Raw genomic sequence first — 16,007 nt, forward strand, 5'->3', positions numbered from 1 at the left:
TTGGTACATTTAAGGTGAGCACCCTAATGTGTTATGAAAGAAGAATTCACTACAAAATAGTTCTGATATCTGGGATGTGAAAATATTGATGCTCAATATCTCAGAACTATGCTTTGCACAGATAGAACCTTGTAGTTCCAAGGTCAGGATTTGTGTAAGCACAGGTGCTTGGCATAGAGGAAGTGAAATGGGTCACTTCCTCCTCTGTCTTACCTCACTCCACTCTGAGGGTTCAGTGAGAGCAGAGGGAACTACTGGCCTTGCAGAGTATGTCTGTCGTAACACACTAACCTACCCACAATCTTCACTCAAGAGCAGAGACAGACACCCTAACTGAGGTGGTCCATAGTGACCATAGCTATGTCAATGGGATATACAGGGACAACTACTCTACTTCCATGATCAAAGTAAGGTGACTGAAATACACTCCTCATTAAGAATGCATCCCAGAATACATGAGTCATATGTGGATGTAATCTGGTGCAAACTGTAATGTGTGAAAGGAGATGAGGAGGAATCAAGCTTCCTGTAGAGGGAGGGAGAGAGGGAGTAAGCACCAGGGTCGCTCTCTTTCCATCTGTGTCATGCATTCACACACATACACAAATGTACATGTGTTTCGAACACAGAGGAAGGCGGAAGAAGAAGCGCCATGGTCTATTTTAGGATACCTCCCCACCCCAGCCCACCCCTCCACCCCAAAAAAGGTATGAGACTGGGAGTGGGAGGGTGCTCTGTTCTTATCCAACAATTGCTAGCGGACTGAGAATGGAACACGAGAGCTTGGCATTCCTTTTGTTTCACAACACATACTGTAGGGATGACTTCATCCAATGACCTGATCCCTGATCCTGACCCCACCCTGGTTCTTTATCACGCCATTGTTTCAAACAGAACTAAGAGGTATGCTAGATATTAAACATGTCAAACGTTTCATGTATCCTTCATGTATTTACTTCAGGTTTCATCCTATTTTGTCAATACTGTGCATGTAATTTAATCTCAACCATCTGCATGGAGTGTGTGAGTGGAAATATGGAAGCTTTTGATTAAAGGCCATGGAGTTATGCAGCTGCTTGACAGTTCTAATTTCCTCATGATTATTGTCATTATACTCCCCCTTAACATTCAATAACATAAATATTACCCACATATACAGACAACACACACACACACACACACACACACACACACACACACACACACACACACACACACACACACACACACACACACACACACACACACACACACACACACACACACACACACACACACACACACACACACACATGCCATTGGTGTGACTATTTTGCATATGTAACAATCAAGTATTCCTATTGGAGGATTAATGTATCATGTGATTTTGAATTGCGTATTTAAACCCCCCTGTTTTTGTGCTCCAGACTGCCGGCCACAGGAAGCAATGCAGTCCAAAGGCATGGCGGATCGTTGTTGCAACAGAGCTTAAAGGTCCAATGCAGCCATTTTTATCTCAATATCAGATCATTTCTGGGTAACAATTAAGTACCTTACTGTGATTGTTTTCAACTAATACGGTCAAAAAGAAACAAAAATAACTTCTTAGCCAAGAGAAATTTCTCAACCTATAATTTTGCTAGGACTGTCTGGGAATGGTCTGAGTGGAGATGGGAAAACTGAAAACTAGCTGCTATTGGCAGGTAGGTTTTTAACTTTCTTTCTTATTGGTCTATTAACTTATTTACCACCTAGTGATGTCACCAGACAGGCCTAAACTCCATCCCACCAAAACAGGTGGTCTTTTCAAACAGCTCTTACACTAAAATCACATTATCATCGTTTCCACAATCCCAGCCTCATAGTGTGGAAATAAATATAAATCACAGGTAAATCACATTTTTTACTACACTGGACCTTTTTTTACTACTAAGGCTGAAATGATTGATGAGAGGACATGGCAAATCTACTTTGTGCTGTACTGTATGACTAAGTCTGATAAAAGATGGAGTTCATTAAAAGTCAAGAGAAAATGGTATATGGAAATGAAGCATTTTAACTGAATTGTGAAAACGAATTGAGAATGTGTTGAAACTTGATTACTGAAACAGTGACTATTGAAAACCATGCCTTGTGAAAATAAATGTGGAAAACGATCATTTTTGTTGTCTGCCTCTGCTTTCGTCTGCCTGCTCAACCCAGACTCTAGAATCTGTCACCCTGTGACACACACTTTCTGCTCTCTCTCCTCAATGCCTCTGCAGCAGAAACCTGTCACTGACCTTGGCTTCCATGGCAACCAGCCCTGTAGATGGTTCCCATCATTCTTCACTCTGAAAGCTCAAGTGACATCTTTTGTGCCATGTGATCTGAGAGTTAACAGAGAGGTGGGGTCAACTCATCTCAAGTGAGACCTTTCTCACCAGCAAGATGAAATAAAAAAAATCCCCACTACGGTATAAATGATCAAAGTCAGGGCAATGTAAAGGATATTACTACTTAGTGTGCCACCTGCATGCAATCTAAACCAGGGCTGTTCAGTAAGGTCACACATTTCTGCATCTGCTAATCAATGAAGAATCTCGTAATTCCTCTGTATGCAACATTCCACTCCTTACAATCCTAAGTCAACATATTGATCCACCAACACATATTAATATGCACATCACACACTCTGATACGGAGCATCTACAGTTCAAACGGATCATGATAGTGATTACCCTGCTCCTTGCCAGCTCCTATACAGACAGTGAGGTCTCATCTCTCTTAAAGGCAATGGAAGCACATGTGACTCTGTTTGAGGTGTTCTTCACTGAGAAGGACAAACTGTCATGTCCTCCACTGCACAACAGGGATAAGATAAACCTCCTCCAAGGACCCCTTTTGTCTAGAAACTGCACAGAATGTGAAAAGGCCCCATTTGATTATCAAATTAGCACTGGTCTGTGGACAGATATGACAGTAATTGTCCTTCAGGCTTTGAACTGAACAGCACAATCCTCTTATTAACGCTCCTCCTCAGTTATAATGAAGACAACTCATCTACCACGGTTGAACACAGAAGCCGCCACTGTTAGCAATAGAACAACACTATAATGACATTCATTTATGGAAATATAAGATTCTCACATCCATACAGCAACCAGACATATAAAAAAGGCGGGAGAAAATATGAAATATGAAATGTGGTGGCTGTGTTTAGTCTAGACTAGAGGGTAGCTCCGGGTAACTCATCACTTTGATTCAGGTGGCATTTTCCTTTTTTCACATCATATTGTATGACCTATTTTCGAAATGAAGAAACCAAAATAGGATGAATTATACAATGGGCCACATTAACATACACCTGTGTAAACTTTTCACCTGTTATTAGACCTACAGAAGAAAATAAAATAAGCTAGTAACTAAAATAAATAGGCTACCGCTTAAAACCCCTTTCCCCTAATATGTATTCCCTATTTAATCGTTTTTTTTCTACCTTCCATGATAATAATCCGTAAAAATGTTGCATTGAGCTACTGGGTTGAAAACTAATGGACTTGGCTCGAGGTCGGTGCTGTGTTTGTCATAGCGCATCTCGTGAGCGCCCTCCCAGTAATAAATCAGAAGGCTGTTGCTTCTCTCTCTTTGTTACGGCATAGAAAGCTTGACATCATTCGGCTGTGGTCTACTCTGCTTGAAGCACTTCCGAATTAGCTTTGTTTATATGAATTATAGCCAATTGATAGGCTACTATTTTGCATCGACGTCGTGGATCCATTTGCTGTTCAACCTGCGACATTTCTCAATATCGCCTTTGATCTTCTTCAGTTTACGCCTTGAGAGGGAGCACAAGGTAAAATAAAGCTTGTGGATACGCAGAGAGGTCTTCTGGATGTTGAGCAGGTTTCTATAGGTTTTGAAAATGAAACAATGTTGCATTTATTATCTTAAATATGCAAGTTTGTAAATGTATCTTATTGAGTCAGATTATGGCATCAGCAGATAAAAAAGTACTCTGCTTTTTTTATGTAGCCATGGACTATTGTACATTATGCAGTGCTTTTTGTGACTGATGTGGCTAGAGGTGTAGGCTGTAGGCAGTTTGTCCAATGTTTGTCCAATGTTTAACATTGGTGTTAGTGAATGAAACAAGCATGGAGATGAAGGAAGGATTTGTACAGAGATGCATGAAGTTCAACTCATGATTGGAATTATTGTAGATGTCCTGTGGTGCAATGCACCCAGGTAAGTGTACCAAGTGTGTATGGGTAAAGTACATTACTGGTTTGTAGTGCATTTACTCTGCTTGACAGCCCACATGTGTGAGTTATGATTAAGTCATATGGTTGTTAATGTTATAGCTAGGTGTTGGCATAATTTGTGCCAGGGGACACTACAAATATCAAGGTGAGTGTAGACAATGTGCTGCTGACCTCCCATAAAAATGTGATGAATAACATTACAATACTTTATTTCAGCACATGGTCGCTTGAGGGTGTATGTCATATGCAGCCTAAATGCTGCATTTGGAAAACAAGGATTCCCTATCAAAAAATACATCCAACATCCTCCCACCATGCTTGCACCTGACATGGTGGATGGGCAACTCTCTGGTTCCCATTGTGCCATAGCCGGAGTGTCTATTAAGGGGCTCTTTGCCCTTCTGGTCCTGACTCTCCTACTGCCTCCAGGAGCAATGACCAGCTCCAAACCTATTACCTGCCACAAAACCTGTTTGTGCGCTAGCAACATCGTCAGCTGCTCCAAGATGAACTTGACCGGAATCCCCATGGCTCTGCCTCGCTACACCGCTGTGCTGGACCTTAGCTTCAACCAAATCAGTAAACTGAAAGCTGAATGGACCCCGGTCAAGCTCAGCAAGCTGCACAGTCTCCTGCTCAGCCACAACGGCCTCACCTTCCTCTCCTCTGAGGCTTTTCTGTACGTCACATGGCTGCGTTACCTGGACCTGTCCTCAAACGGCCTGAAAATCCTGGAAGAGTTCATTTTCGAGCCCCTGGAGCACCTGGAGGTGCTTCTGCTTTATAACAACCACATCTCCCAGATCGACCGCACCGCCTTCTCGGGCCTCAACAGCCTGCAGAAGCTCTACCTCAGCCAGAACCAGGTGAAACGCTTCCCCTTGGAGCTGGTTAAGGAGAGGAACCGGCTTGAGAAGCTCACACTACTGGACGTGTCCACCAACCGGGTTAAACTCCTGCCCATACAGGAGCTCCAGGTCCTGCCTGCCTGGATCAAGAATGGTCTCTACTTCCACAACAACCCACTGCCCTGCAGCTGTGAGCTGTACAGCATGCTGGCCCGCTGGCACCTCCAGGAGCTCAGCTCCGCCACTGACTTCAGGGACGACCACACCTGTCTACTCCCAGGTACGCAGAAGGAGAAGGTGCTTACCTTGGAGCTTAACAAGGTCCATCTAAATTGCAGTGCTGTGACCATCATAGGTGAGGAGGCCTTTCTAGAGCAGGTTTTAAACCTGGGCTGTGACACCAGGCAGAGGGACATGTTGAAGAGCTGGGTCTTGCCCGGCAATGCGCAGGTGTCCTCTGGGAACCAAAGTGCTAGGGTCCTCAGCGACGGCAGTCTGCAGATCGGGCCCCTCACGCTAGAGGACTCTGGGGTCTACACCTGTTACGCAGTGGGGGACTCCCTCAACGAGACTCTGTATGTGACTGTGGAGGTGCACAACACCACCCAGGCTGGAGGGCATGAGGGCATGAAGACGGCTTACACCACGCTGGTGGGCTGTCTGGCCAGTGCGGTGATGGTGCTCATCTACCTCTACCTCACACCCTGTCGCTGCTTCTGCTGCTCAGGCCAGGGCCTGGACAAGAGGGCTCTGGGGGACAGCCTCCACTCTTCCACTGTCAGCGTTTCTCCCACCCATGAGGACACAGGCCCAGAGGGAGGCGGAGGAGGGGGGGGGGCCTTTGATAAGCCTCCTTTCAACAGGCATGTGGCCTTCCCGGACCCAAAGGGCCTGATCGAGCAGAATGGGCGACTGAGCCCATGTGGAGAGGAGGAGGAGGAGTGGCAGGAGGAGGACAGAGGAAAACAGGGACAGAGAAGAAAGTCAGATGCGGAGTCTCTGAGCTCTGTGTGCTCGGACACCCCTATTGTGGTGTGAGAGGGTGTTTCGCTTCAACTAGAAGATCTTTCACATCAAAACATTTGGGGGAGGGGGAGGATGGGCGACTCAGCTGCCTCAGTAGGACTGTGACTTAATTATTAAGCAGAAAGAGGCTATCCACTTCCCATATGCATCAGTTCAGTAGGGCAAGTAGCTTTACGTAGTGGTATTACACTATCTTGTTTTTTTATAAGACAAGAACTTTCAACCAAATGAGGATTCATTCTCACTAATTTATTATGTAGCAATCTGTGTTCATCAAATGCTTCAATCTCTATGTTTTAAAATACCAATATTGTTAATGCTTTCCAGTGATAGGGGGCACAAAAACATTACGAGTTGTAACTGAATTCATGTAACCAATAGAAGCAGCATTAAGATCTATTTAATGTAATAGACACAACATTGCTCCAATACATCTGTGCTGCTGTGAAGCCTGGATCACCAGGCTAAGAATAGTCTCTGTCACTTAATCACTATAAGGTGGGGAATGCTAGTGGGACAGTGTGTGCCTGGGACAGAAAGGATATTTGTTAGCAGCCAAGCCCAGTCCTACCAAAGGGAGTTGTTGTGACAATCCACTGAGTACTTCTGGGTATGGGTTCAAGTCCCAAACCAAATGGACAAATGCCTACTGGGCGATCGTCTAAAAAACACAGAAATAGCAGCCAGTAGTACAGCTAATATGCTAGCCCACTTAGCGCCCCTGCCACAGCTGAGCATTGGATGTAAACACAACTCTAGCACAGGAACAACATATACTGTGTCATCCTGTCATTCACTTGTATTGCTAAACAGACACAACTGCACCTAGAAGATTAAGGACGGATGTAGGTGGTATAATACAAAGGTCATTGATATTATGCTAGCAAGATGAGCTTGGGAAAAATGGTCAACAAACAGTCGGATGTTAATTTTACCCATCTGTTTATCAAGATGGTTTGAGCTCTTGTTTTGAAGCTGAACCTTATGATGTAGCTCTGCTCAGTCACCCAGTTGTAAGCTATGGGGTTTTCTTAACGTGCTTCATTAGATATTACCGAACCTTGACTGACAGCTTTTCAACCTGAGTATCTCTGTCCCTCTTAACTTGAAATCAGGTGCCATTGTAATTGAAGTACCTTGATGGAGGCACTTACTGCGGTGCTGTTTTAGAGGGACCTCTTTGAAGACAGACTCCCACCTCTTATGACCATGTACTCAAACCTATAGTATAAGCTGAAAGGCACTTTATTAACTCACAGTAAAGCAGTTACTGAACACAAATACCAAAATATGTGCCACTAACATTTTCAGAGTAGACTTTCTTATGATCCATTCATGTCTATCCATTCTGCCTACTCAGGGTCATATAGTTTCATATGTATGCGTACTACACATTATCCAACTATCACATACTATATATTAATCAGATGTTTAATATTATGTATCTCTACAGTATTAATAGTTATGTAAAGATGTTGCAAGATACTGTGGATGAGTTTTTGCATACTAGCCAGATAATGTTATATGAGAATATTATCTTAACCTATACTCTTGTTATGCTTTAAAGACCCTTAAATTAGACAATTTTCTGGCATTGTATGATTGACATGGTCATTTCTGATAGAACCTATTGGACCTCTGGTTCTTCTGTTTAAAGACTTATCATTTTTTCCATGTGAAGAAAATGTATAATTTCGGACCAAGCAATGAATTACTTCAAATATGCAAAGAGTAACGTGCGTAGTCTCCTATGATACTCAAAAAGGGAATCAGCTGAGTAATTGTTATTTGTATCTATATGTAAAAGTATTATGTGTCTTTGTTGTAGTCATTTCTCGTGATGTTCTGCGTTTACCTACTGTACGTCTGTGTTACTTACTATATTAAGAATACTTCAATGTCTCTACTCACTGCATATTGTTGGGTCAAGTACAAATGCATTAATCTGTAATGACAATCTTTTGTCAGAATCTCTCCTATGCTCTCAAATGTCTTCCTGTTCATCCACTGTACCTATAGCTGTCAACTGTATTCACAACCTTATAAAGATCCAAGCCAAGAAGTGTGATGATGCTGTGTTTTCTAGGATAGGGGCACTCAAGACACACATAACATGAAGTTGAAACATCTCAATATCTGAATTGATGCTTTATAACAGCCCTCCTTGCGATTGAGTGTTTTCTGTTCCTCTGTGATGTGAGCCTGAATGAGGCTTCACTGAGCCAAATGGCATGCCACTCCACTGGCTTCTGTTTCTATAATACCCTAATGACATGCACTGTGGTCACTGGGGGATGAAATGCTAGAGCTCACAGATCACTGAGGTGGAAACTCAGCTTGCTCGGGAAGCAGTGTGTATTGCACTCATCTGTCCATTTACTTTCTTCAGGCACTGTTTGATGCAAGCTCTTTATTCTTCCTATGTGCACACCATCACGTCCCATATGTCATTTACAGGTAACTCAATAACAGGTCGACTGAAGGAAGGAGTGTGTTTCTGTGTGCATTTGTGTTTACCACCAACCTGAACTAATGTACTCAATGTCATTATGAATTAAGTGTCCGTCTCTGCAGAAGAAAGTGTAAATGAAGACTTCTACTAGATTAATTAAGAGGACTGGAGAGGGATGTCCAAAAACCCTGTGCATCCCAAATGGCCCCCTATTCCTTATATAGTACACTACTTTGGACCAGGGTCCATAGGGCTCTGGCCAGGGAATAGGGTGCCATTGGGATGCAATCCCTGATTCAATCACGCCAGATGTCTTATATTACTATATTGACCCTCACCAGCAGCAAAACCATCCAGGTCTTTGTAATGAAGTGACAAGTTCGATTAAACTGGGTGATTTAAAGCAGCAGATGTTCTGAATGAACAACAATACATTGGTATCCCCCTCTCTCTAAAAAGGACTAGATCATACAGGGTTTATAGTGGATAGATGCTAAGATTACTGCACATTAATGAATGCATGATATTTTCACTGCAAGAGGTCTATGGCCTTGCTGTAACATACTGTACAATATGTATTATCGTCACATATAGTGGTAAAAAATTACACATTTCCATCTTGTAGATATTCAAGCATAGTTTATAATTAGAACCGTTTGACCTGCAGAGGAAATGTAAATACGACCTGAATCCATCTAAGATGACGTGGTTAATGCCAGTCAGTGGCTGCTAATGATGAATGATTGGCATGTGGTTGTGTGTGTGTGGACTGAATTCAAAAGAGGATGACTCATCCTTTCTCTGTAAGCCCCCTCCTGACTCAATTAAATGAATAGCAACATATATAGTGTCTATTTGAGTCTCTAGGCGTTGTTATGCCATCTAGTGGGCAGCATTGTGAATTATTGAGCTCAACATACAGTCTGACACCAGAGGAGAACACTCAAGTTTATATGGAGGATGGGACAATAAACAATCTGGTTAATCTGAATGAAAATCCATTTCAAGTGTCAAACAGACAACACATTTGAAAAACAGCATAATAGACTAAATCAATCATTAATCGGATACAGGTTAACTTTGTTTTATTTGCATAATTGGAACAATTGCATAGTAGTGGAGATTTTTCATTTTCCATTACCCATGTCTGATGTTCACTTCAGATGTAAACAGAAGTGGAGTGAAGATGGTTGGGCTCGTGAATCTCTCTCAGTCTGAGATGCAGACAGGTATGGTGTCAGGGCACCAGCAGGGTTGTCAGTATCAGTCTGACTCTGGACTCTTTTTAGCCTGGGCCAAGCCCACCCAGTTCTGGGCTCTGTTGAAGACAGTGTAGAACTGCCTCATGAAGACCTCACCCAGAATCCACTGATCATTGTCCCAGGTGCCAAAACCAGTAGTACAGCTGGAGCCATACTGGAGGGAGAAGAGAGGGAGTATGACTTCCAGGTGGAAAAGTTTCTCAACATTGTTGAGTTCCTTACATTGCAACAATTATTAAATTACTGTAATAGCATTGGCACATCTGTGGTTATTTTAACTGGCATGATTCTTTAAATATCACTAAAATAGTATGATATTGCACTCAAATACATGCTCAAATGGAACATTAGACTACATTTTAGAGCTACTTACTGGGAAAACATAGGTTGATGGTGGGAGAATGAAGCCGAATCCATTGATGTTGAAGGTAATCTCAGGCATGCGCTTTATGTTACTGCAACTCACGATACCCTGTAAAGAAGTGAGGAATGTTTATTTTTTATTTTATCCTGAAAACTTTTACAGAGCCACGTTCATTAGTAACATAAATAATTTCCACCTCAGTTATTAGAAATCTGAAAAAGTTAACAAATATCCATTACAAAACTGTGTTCATAAGACTGAGATCCAGTGAAACCCACCTGTTCGCTGAAGGCTCCCACCCAGCCATTGATGTTATTGACGTCCCTGGTAGGCCCTAGGATCTCAGTGGTGCCAGAGTCTACTACAGCTTGGCAGCCTGCTGCACACGCCACAGTATTCCCATTGATAGTAATACTGCAACAAGCAAAGCACATTCAGCAGAGCATCACTATTCTGTAATCATCAACAACAAAAGTAGGCCTAACACCAGTGACTGATCATCCTTAATGAGTTTGAACTTGGCTGGTGTCTTGTGTGGGAAAATTATCATCTTCAATTATGTTACACATACACTCACAAACACTAGCCGTCCATAATATTACCTGTCTACAGTGATCTGCCAGTAGCCAGTAGGTTGAGAGATGGGAATCCATTGGATGCTTCCTGTGAAGTAGGAGGGGTCAGTTCCTCCCAGGATTAACATACTGCCATCTACAGAGCTGGGAAGAAGAATGTACATGTTCATCACATAGAAGGACTTAGTAAACATCAGCAGATCATCCCCCCTCGTCCCTGCCCCCTCCTCCCAACCGTCTACTTATTCCTCCAATGAAATCTCACCTGGTCAGATAGATGGAGAACAGGTCTTGAGGGATCTTTCCTTGTTTCCAAATGTTGTCAAATACAGGAGTACCTCCGTTAATTGACTGCTGGTCGGGGAAGGCCAGGCCCAGAATCCCATCCCATGGTAAGTTATACAGGAAAGCATCCTCCACCAGACTCAGGCCAAAGATCTGGTTTGTCACATACAAGTCACCGAACTGAGGGGAAAAAACAGTCACACACACACATCCTCTCAAAATGCTGGTGGTGACACATTTCAAAGGCCTAGTGAAGTAAAAAATTCAATTTTCCTATGTTTTATATACACTGAGTGTACAAACATTAAAAACACCTGCTCTTTCTATGACATAGACTGACCGTAAATCCACTTCAATTAGTGTAGATGAAGGGAGGAGACAGGTTAAAGAAGGATTTTTAAGCCTTGAGACAATATTGAGACATGGATTGTGTATGTGTGCAATTCAGAGGGTTAATGGGCAAGACAAAACATTTAAGTGCTTTTGAATAGTGTATAGTAGTAGGTGCAACTCAATATTAGGAAGGTGTTCTTAATGTTTTATACACACTTTGAGGTTGGAATAATAGTGTTAAATTGTGAAAATGATGATAATGCCCTTTTAGTGTAAGAGCTGTTGGAAAATACATTTCTGCCTGTTTTGTTGGGATGGAGTTATGGCCTGCCTGGTGACGTCACCAGGCATTAAATTAGTTAATAGGCCAATAAGAAAGAGTCCCAAATAACAGCTAGTTTTCAGTTTTCCCCTCCCTACTCAGACCAATATCAGAAAGTCCTGGCAAAAGTCTTGCTTGAGAAATTGCTCTTTGTTAAGAAGCTATTTTTCTTTCTTTTTGACAATTTTAATTGAAAACAGTCACAGTAAGGTACTTCATTGTTACCCAGAAATGATTTGATATTGAGATGAAAATGGCTGAATTGGACCTTTAAGAATGAGAAGTTGTAGGGGAGGGTGGGGTAAGTTGATTCAAAGGGGTAAGTTGAGCAACCTTTGTTTCTAGGAAACCATACACAAAATGTATAATTTGACCAAATATTTAGGAAGAGGTCATCATTTCAAGTTAGGTCCAAAAAACAGATTTTCATCAAGTCAAATTAATTTGTGTTAGAGGTTTCATGATGCTTGTAACTAAACCAAAGTAGATATTTTTTTAACGATTGTTCTATACATCAGTTTGGGTCTCTATAAGCTTCAATGTGAGGTCCTAAACTTAGCATGAAAGTGCAGTGTAGCTGTGTGGACTAATATAGTCTAAATGTTTGCCTTGGGTTAAGTTGAGCCAATTGCCATGGGGTAAGTTGAGCCGATTGTTGAGCCAATGGCAAGTTCAGCAAATTGAAGTATTTTCTTCTCAGTGTTAAAAAAGTATAAAGTGTTTGTTAGGTCTTAAGCCAGTGTTAAAATATATTTAAAATAATAAAAAGTCAAAAAAGCGATTGTGATTGTGTTGAATTGTGTTTGGGAAATAAAAAAGTTAAACTTGGTTTTAAAAAGGTAGTGGTAATATTTAATTTAGTCCAAAAATGTGAGTGTCATACTGAGAGTACATATAGTGTTACATTACCAATGTTGGAGAAAGTAAATAGATATTTCTGTTTCTCACGTTTATGGTGTCATATCCCACATCCCCTGTCGTGTAACCAGTGACATATTGGATGGAGAAAGTCTCTGAGCTGGGCTGGAATGTGGAGGATGCTGTAGTGTTGAACCTGGCATGGTTGTCTGGTGAGGGTGGGAGGGAGAGAGGAGTAGACATGATTTAAATCAACATTTTTAACAAAGAATCAAAGAATAAAACGTCATGTTTAGATACAGTTCCACAACTAGTTACTATTTCATTGTTTTACGGTTGTGTATTTTAGTATCCCTGTCATCAATGTGTGTCCATACTCACTGCAGGCCTGGCTGCTGCTGCAATGGACAGAGGGCACCCACAGGTCAGCAGAGCCCGTGTCAAAGAGAACCTTGAACGACTGAGGGGGAGTACCGATGGCGATGACTCCGTAGTATGTCGACTGTGTGAGACAGTCAAGGGAGAAAGACAAAGAGATTCGTGAGATGATATGATGAATGTTTCAGCCAGACACTTGAGTAAGCCTAAGCAGTCACCAATGGAGACAGTCTGGGCTATAGCTAGGTGCACTCACCTCTGGATAGTAGATCATGGGCACCATGGCACCACCCGCCCTGCTGTTAAACTTGTCTCTGGGGTTGTAGCGATACTTCCTCTTGTACTCTTCATACAGACCCTTCTCCTCCAGAGTCTGCCTGGCTGACTTCCCCTTTATCAGAGGAATCCTGGGCCACAGAGTGGACATCTCTAGTTTAGCATCAGATAATATAACACTACTGCAATCTCTATGACTCAGAGGAACAGAGTCTCAAAACGGTCTGATGCTGCAGTTAGAAAACTGATTTCCTTTCACTTTAGTTTCAGCATTTTTAAAAGCTACCCTCATGTTTCTCTCAACAACACAATACCCTACAGAAATCTGCGATGATATAAGGTGAAGAAATGAAATACATTATATATTTTATTTAATGAATGATGGTACTTACTTGAGAAGGCACTCAGAAAGGGTCACTAAGGCAAACAGCACAACAGCCAACTTCATCTTGTCTGATCAGTTACCTGGGAGTACAGTACATTGGACTGGCTATACCCTGGCCTTTTTATACACTGTGTGTTTGGACAGTGTTCATTATTCCCAGCATTTACCACTCATATAGTTCTGCCATATACTGTACAACGCAGTGATAAGAAACCACTTAATGGCTATAAGAACAGACTTAAATAGGTAAATAAATCAGATAAGGGGAACAAAAAAGATTTGAGACAAGTTCACCCGAAACCTTTCAAACAAAAACACAACATATACAATCATTTTATATGTATTGTTCATTATCAATCATTCGATAAGAAAACATTTCATCAGTGTTTGTCCTCGAGATTGAATAGAAATTGATCTTGTATCCATTCCTCAAATGACAAAACAATTTGAAATAAAAGGGTTTAAAAACAGTATCAATTATATCATTTCAATAGTATCTTTTTTATAGAATAAGTATTGATTTATGATCCTGCCTTTAGACAGGGCAAACAAAGGTAGGAGCAGTGCGTGCCCACTTCAATGCTTTATGCCAGAGGCATATCAGTTCTTAGTGCGTATAAATGTAGCCTAGGTCTTGTTACAGGTTATTAACTAGCCCACATATGACGTACTGTATCAGTTTATCTGACTCAGCCTTTCTCACAAAGATTTCTGTAAAAGCTATGGGGTTATGTTGACTTTTTAGAATAATAGCATGTAACATATTGGAGTCTGTACTAAGGCTGTGACAGTCATGAAATTACACCAGCAGATGATTGTCAAACAAATTACAGCCAGTCTCATGGCAATTGATAGTTAATTAACATAAACACATTTAGCATCTCCTGGCTTCCAGGCACAGCCTACAAGCCACTAATACAGACCTTTGGAACACCTACATTTTAAAAAAGTATAATAAATCCATGTAATATAGCCTACACCAACACAATAAATCCATTATTTATTTTAGATAGGTCTAAAGAAACATGATATGAAGAAAATGTAGTCTATTTCAGAAGAACAGAATAGCATACTCTGAGTTGTCCTTGTGTTAGGCAATGATCTGGCTATGCCATATGGCTGTGGGCTACCCTAGTTAATTTTGCAGACAAGAATTCCGTGGCATTATTTTATAGTATGAAGATTACAATTTAACAAAGCTGAATAAAATAGAAAGGATATTTTCTCCAAACGATTTGAGGGAGTGGCACATGCAGCTATTCTGTGTTGAGCGTTAATAAAGAAACAGGTACTCCTATATGCTTAATTTAGAGTTATGTATGTAACTTTAGTTGTGATACAAACGTTGGGCTATATGTTTTGATTTTTAATACATTCCAAGGCTGTATGATGCGACTCTAGTGATGATTTGAAAAAAGTAGCATGAAAGGCATAAGCTCCAAAAAAAAAATTGTGCAGGCTGTACACACTTCTTACTCACAGGCTACAAGTGAAGAGAGACATCGGGATGCAACTGCACGCAATCCTTATCCAATTATGAGGCGCATATTGAAGTTATTGTAAGAAATGTCCACATTTACTTTTCATCAGCCAAACGAGATGAGTAGGCCTAACAAACAGCAAAAGCACAAGCCTATGTAAATCTACTATCCCCCATAGTACAAAAGTTGACCTATTCTATTCTGTGCAATAAATAAATATTCCAAACATAGTCTGGGAAAGTTGTGGGATACAAAAGATCCCAAATTAATACAACCACTAGAATCAACTAAACTATTTTAAAAACTGTTAGGGTGCATGAACCGCTAGCGGGACACCTACGACCAGATCCGGTGAAATTGCAGAGTGCAGAATTCCGAACAATAACCAGTATGCTAAAGAAGTTAAGCAACAAATGTTGATAAACTATTAGGCTATTTCTTCACATTTTAAGCGTAGCAATGCGCACATGGCAGTAGGCTATAAGCGCGAATGTTCCATTCTCAAAGTTGACTGACCACAAATGTGATTATGCATGTAATGCTTTTATTATAAAGGTGCATTTTTATGATGGAAATGATCTTCCCCAAACTTGAAACACACATGCTGCGTATGTATGCCAGTTAGGCTCTACCCCCGTGGTAAAGCGGACTAATGTGCTTAATTTTAAGAAGTTATTTGGCCACCTTGGATGTGATACAAACCTTATCAAAACATATAGGCGTATGGGCTAGATTACATGAGTTGTGCAACTATCATTTCAAAAAGTCACCAAAAACAGCATGCGCTGTTTCTTGCCTTACTGCACAAGCTGGCCATCATTCACAAGTGAGAATTTATAATTTACAAGTTATAGGCTAATATTGTCACCCATCATACTATTCTTGATTTAAACGTGTCTTTACACACAGTACCAGTCAAGTTTGGACACACCTACTCAT

General features: G+C 41.3%; 1 protein-coding gene and 1 pseudogene across 1 annotated transcript; one reads left to right on the top strand and one right to left on the bottom strand.

The window, feature by feature from the left end:
- Positions 1-3,526: 3,526 nt before the first annotated feature.
- On the top strand, positions 3,527-8,159 carry LOC129815548 (amphoterin-induced protein 1-like; annotated as a pseudogene).
- Positions 8,160-9,473: 1,314 nt separating this feature from the next.
- LOC129815549 (pepsin A-like) lies at positions 9,474-16,007 on the bottom strand. Its single transcript, XM_055869468.1, has 9 exons — positions 13,595-16,007; positions 13,183-13,333; positions 12,930-13,050; positions 12,639-12,757; positions 11,016-11,215; positions 10,778-10,894; positions 10,454-10,589; positions 10,185-10,283; positions 9,474-9,965 (listed from the first exon to the last, which is right to left on the bottom strand). The coding sequence occupies exons 1-9, from the start codon at positions 13,648-13,650 to the stop codon at positions 9,813-9,815; spliced, it is 1,152 nt and encodes a 383-aa protein (XP_055725443.1). The 5' UTR covers positions 13,651-16,007; the 3' UTR covers positions 9,474-9,812.

Source organism: Salvelinus fontinalis, chromosome 18 (assembly GCF_029448725.1).
Source record: "Salvelinus fontinalis isolate EN_2023a chromosome 18, ASM2944872v1, whole genome shotgun sequence".
NCBI classification, from domain to species: domain Eukaryota; kingdom Metazoa; phylum Chordata; class Actinopteri; order Salmoniformes; family Salmonidae; genus Salvelinus; species Salvelinus fontinalis.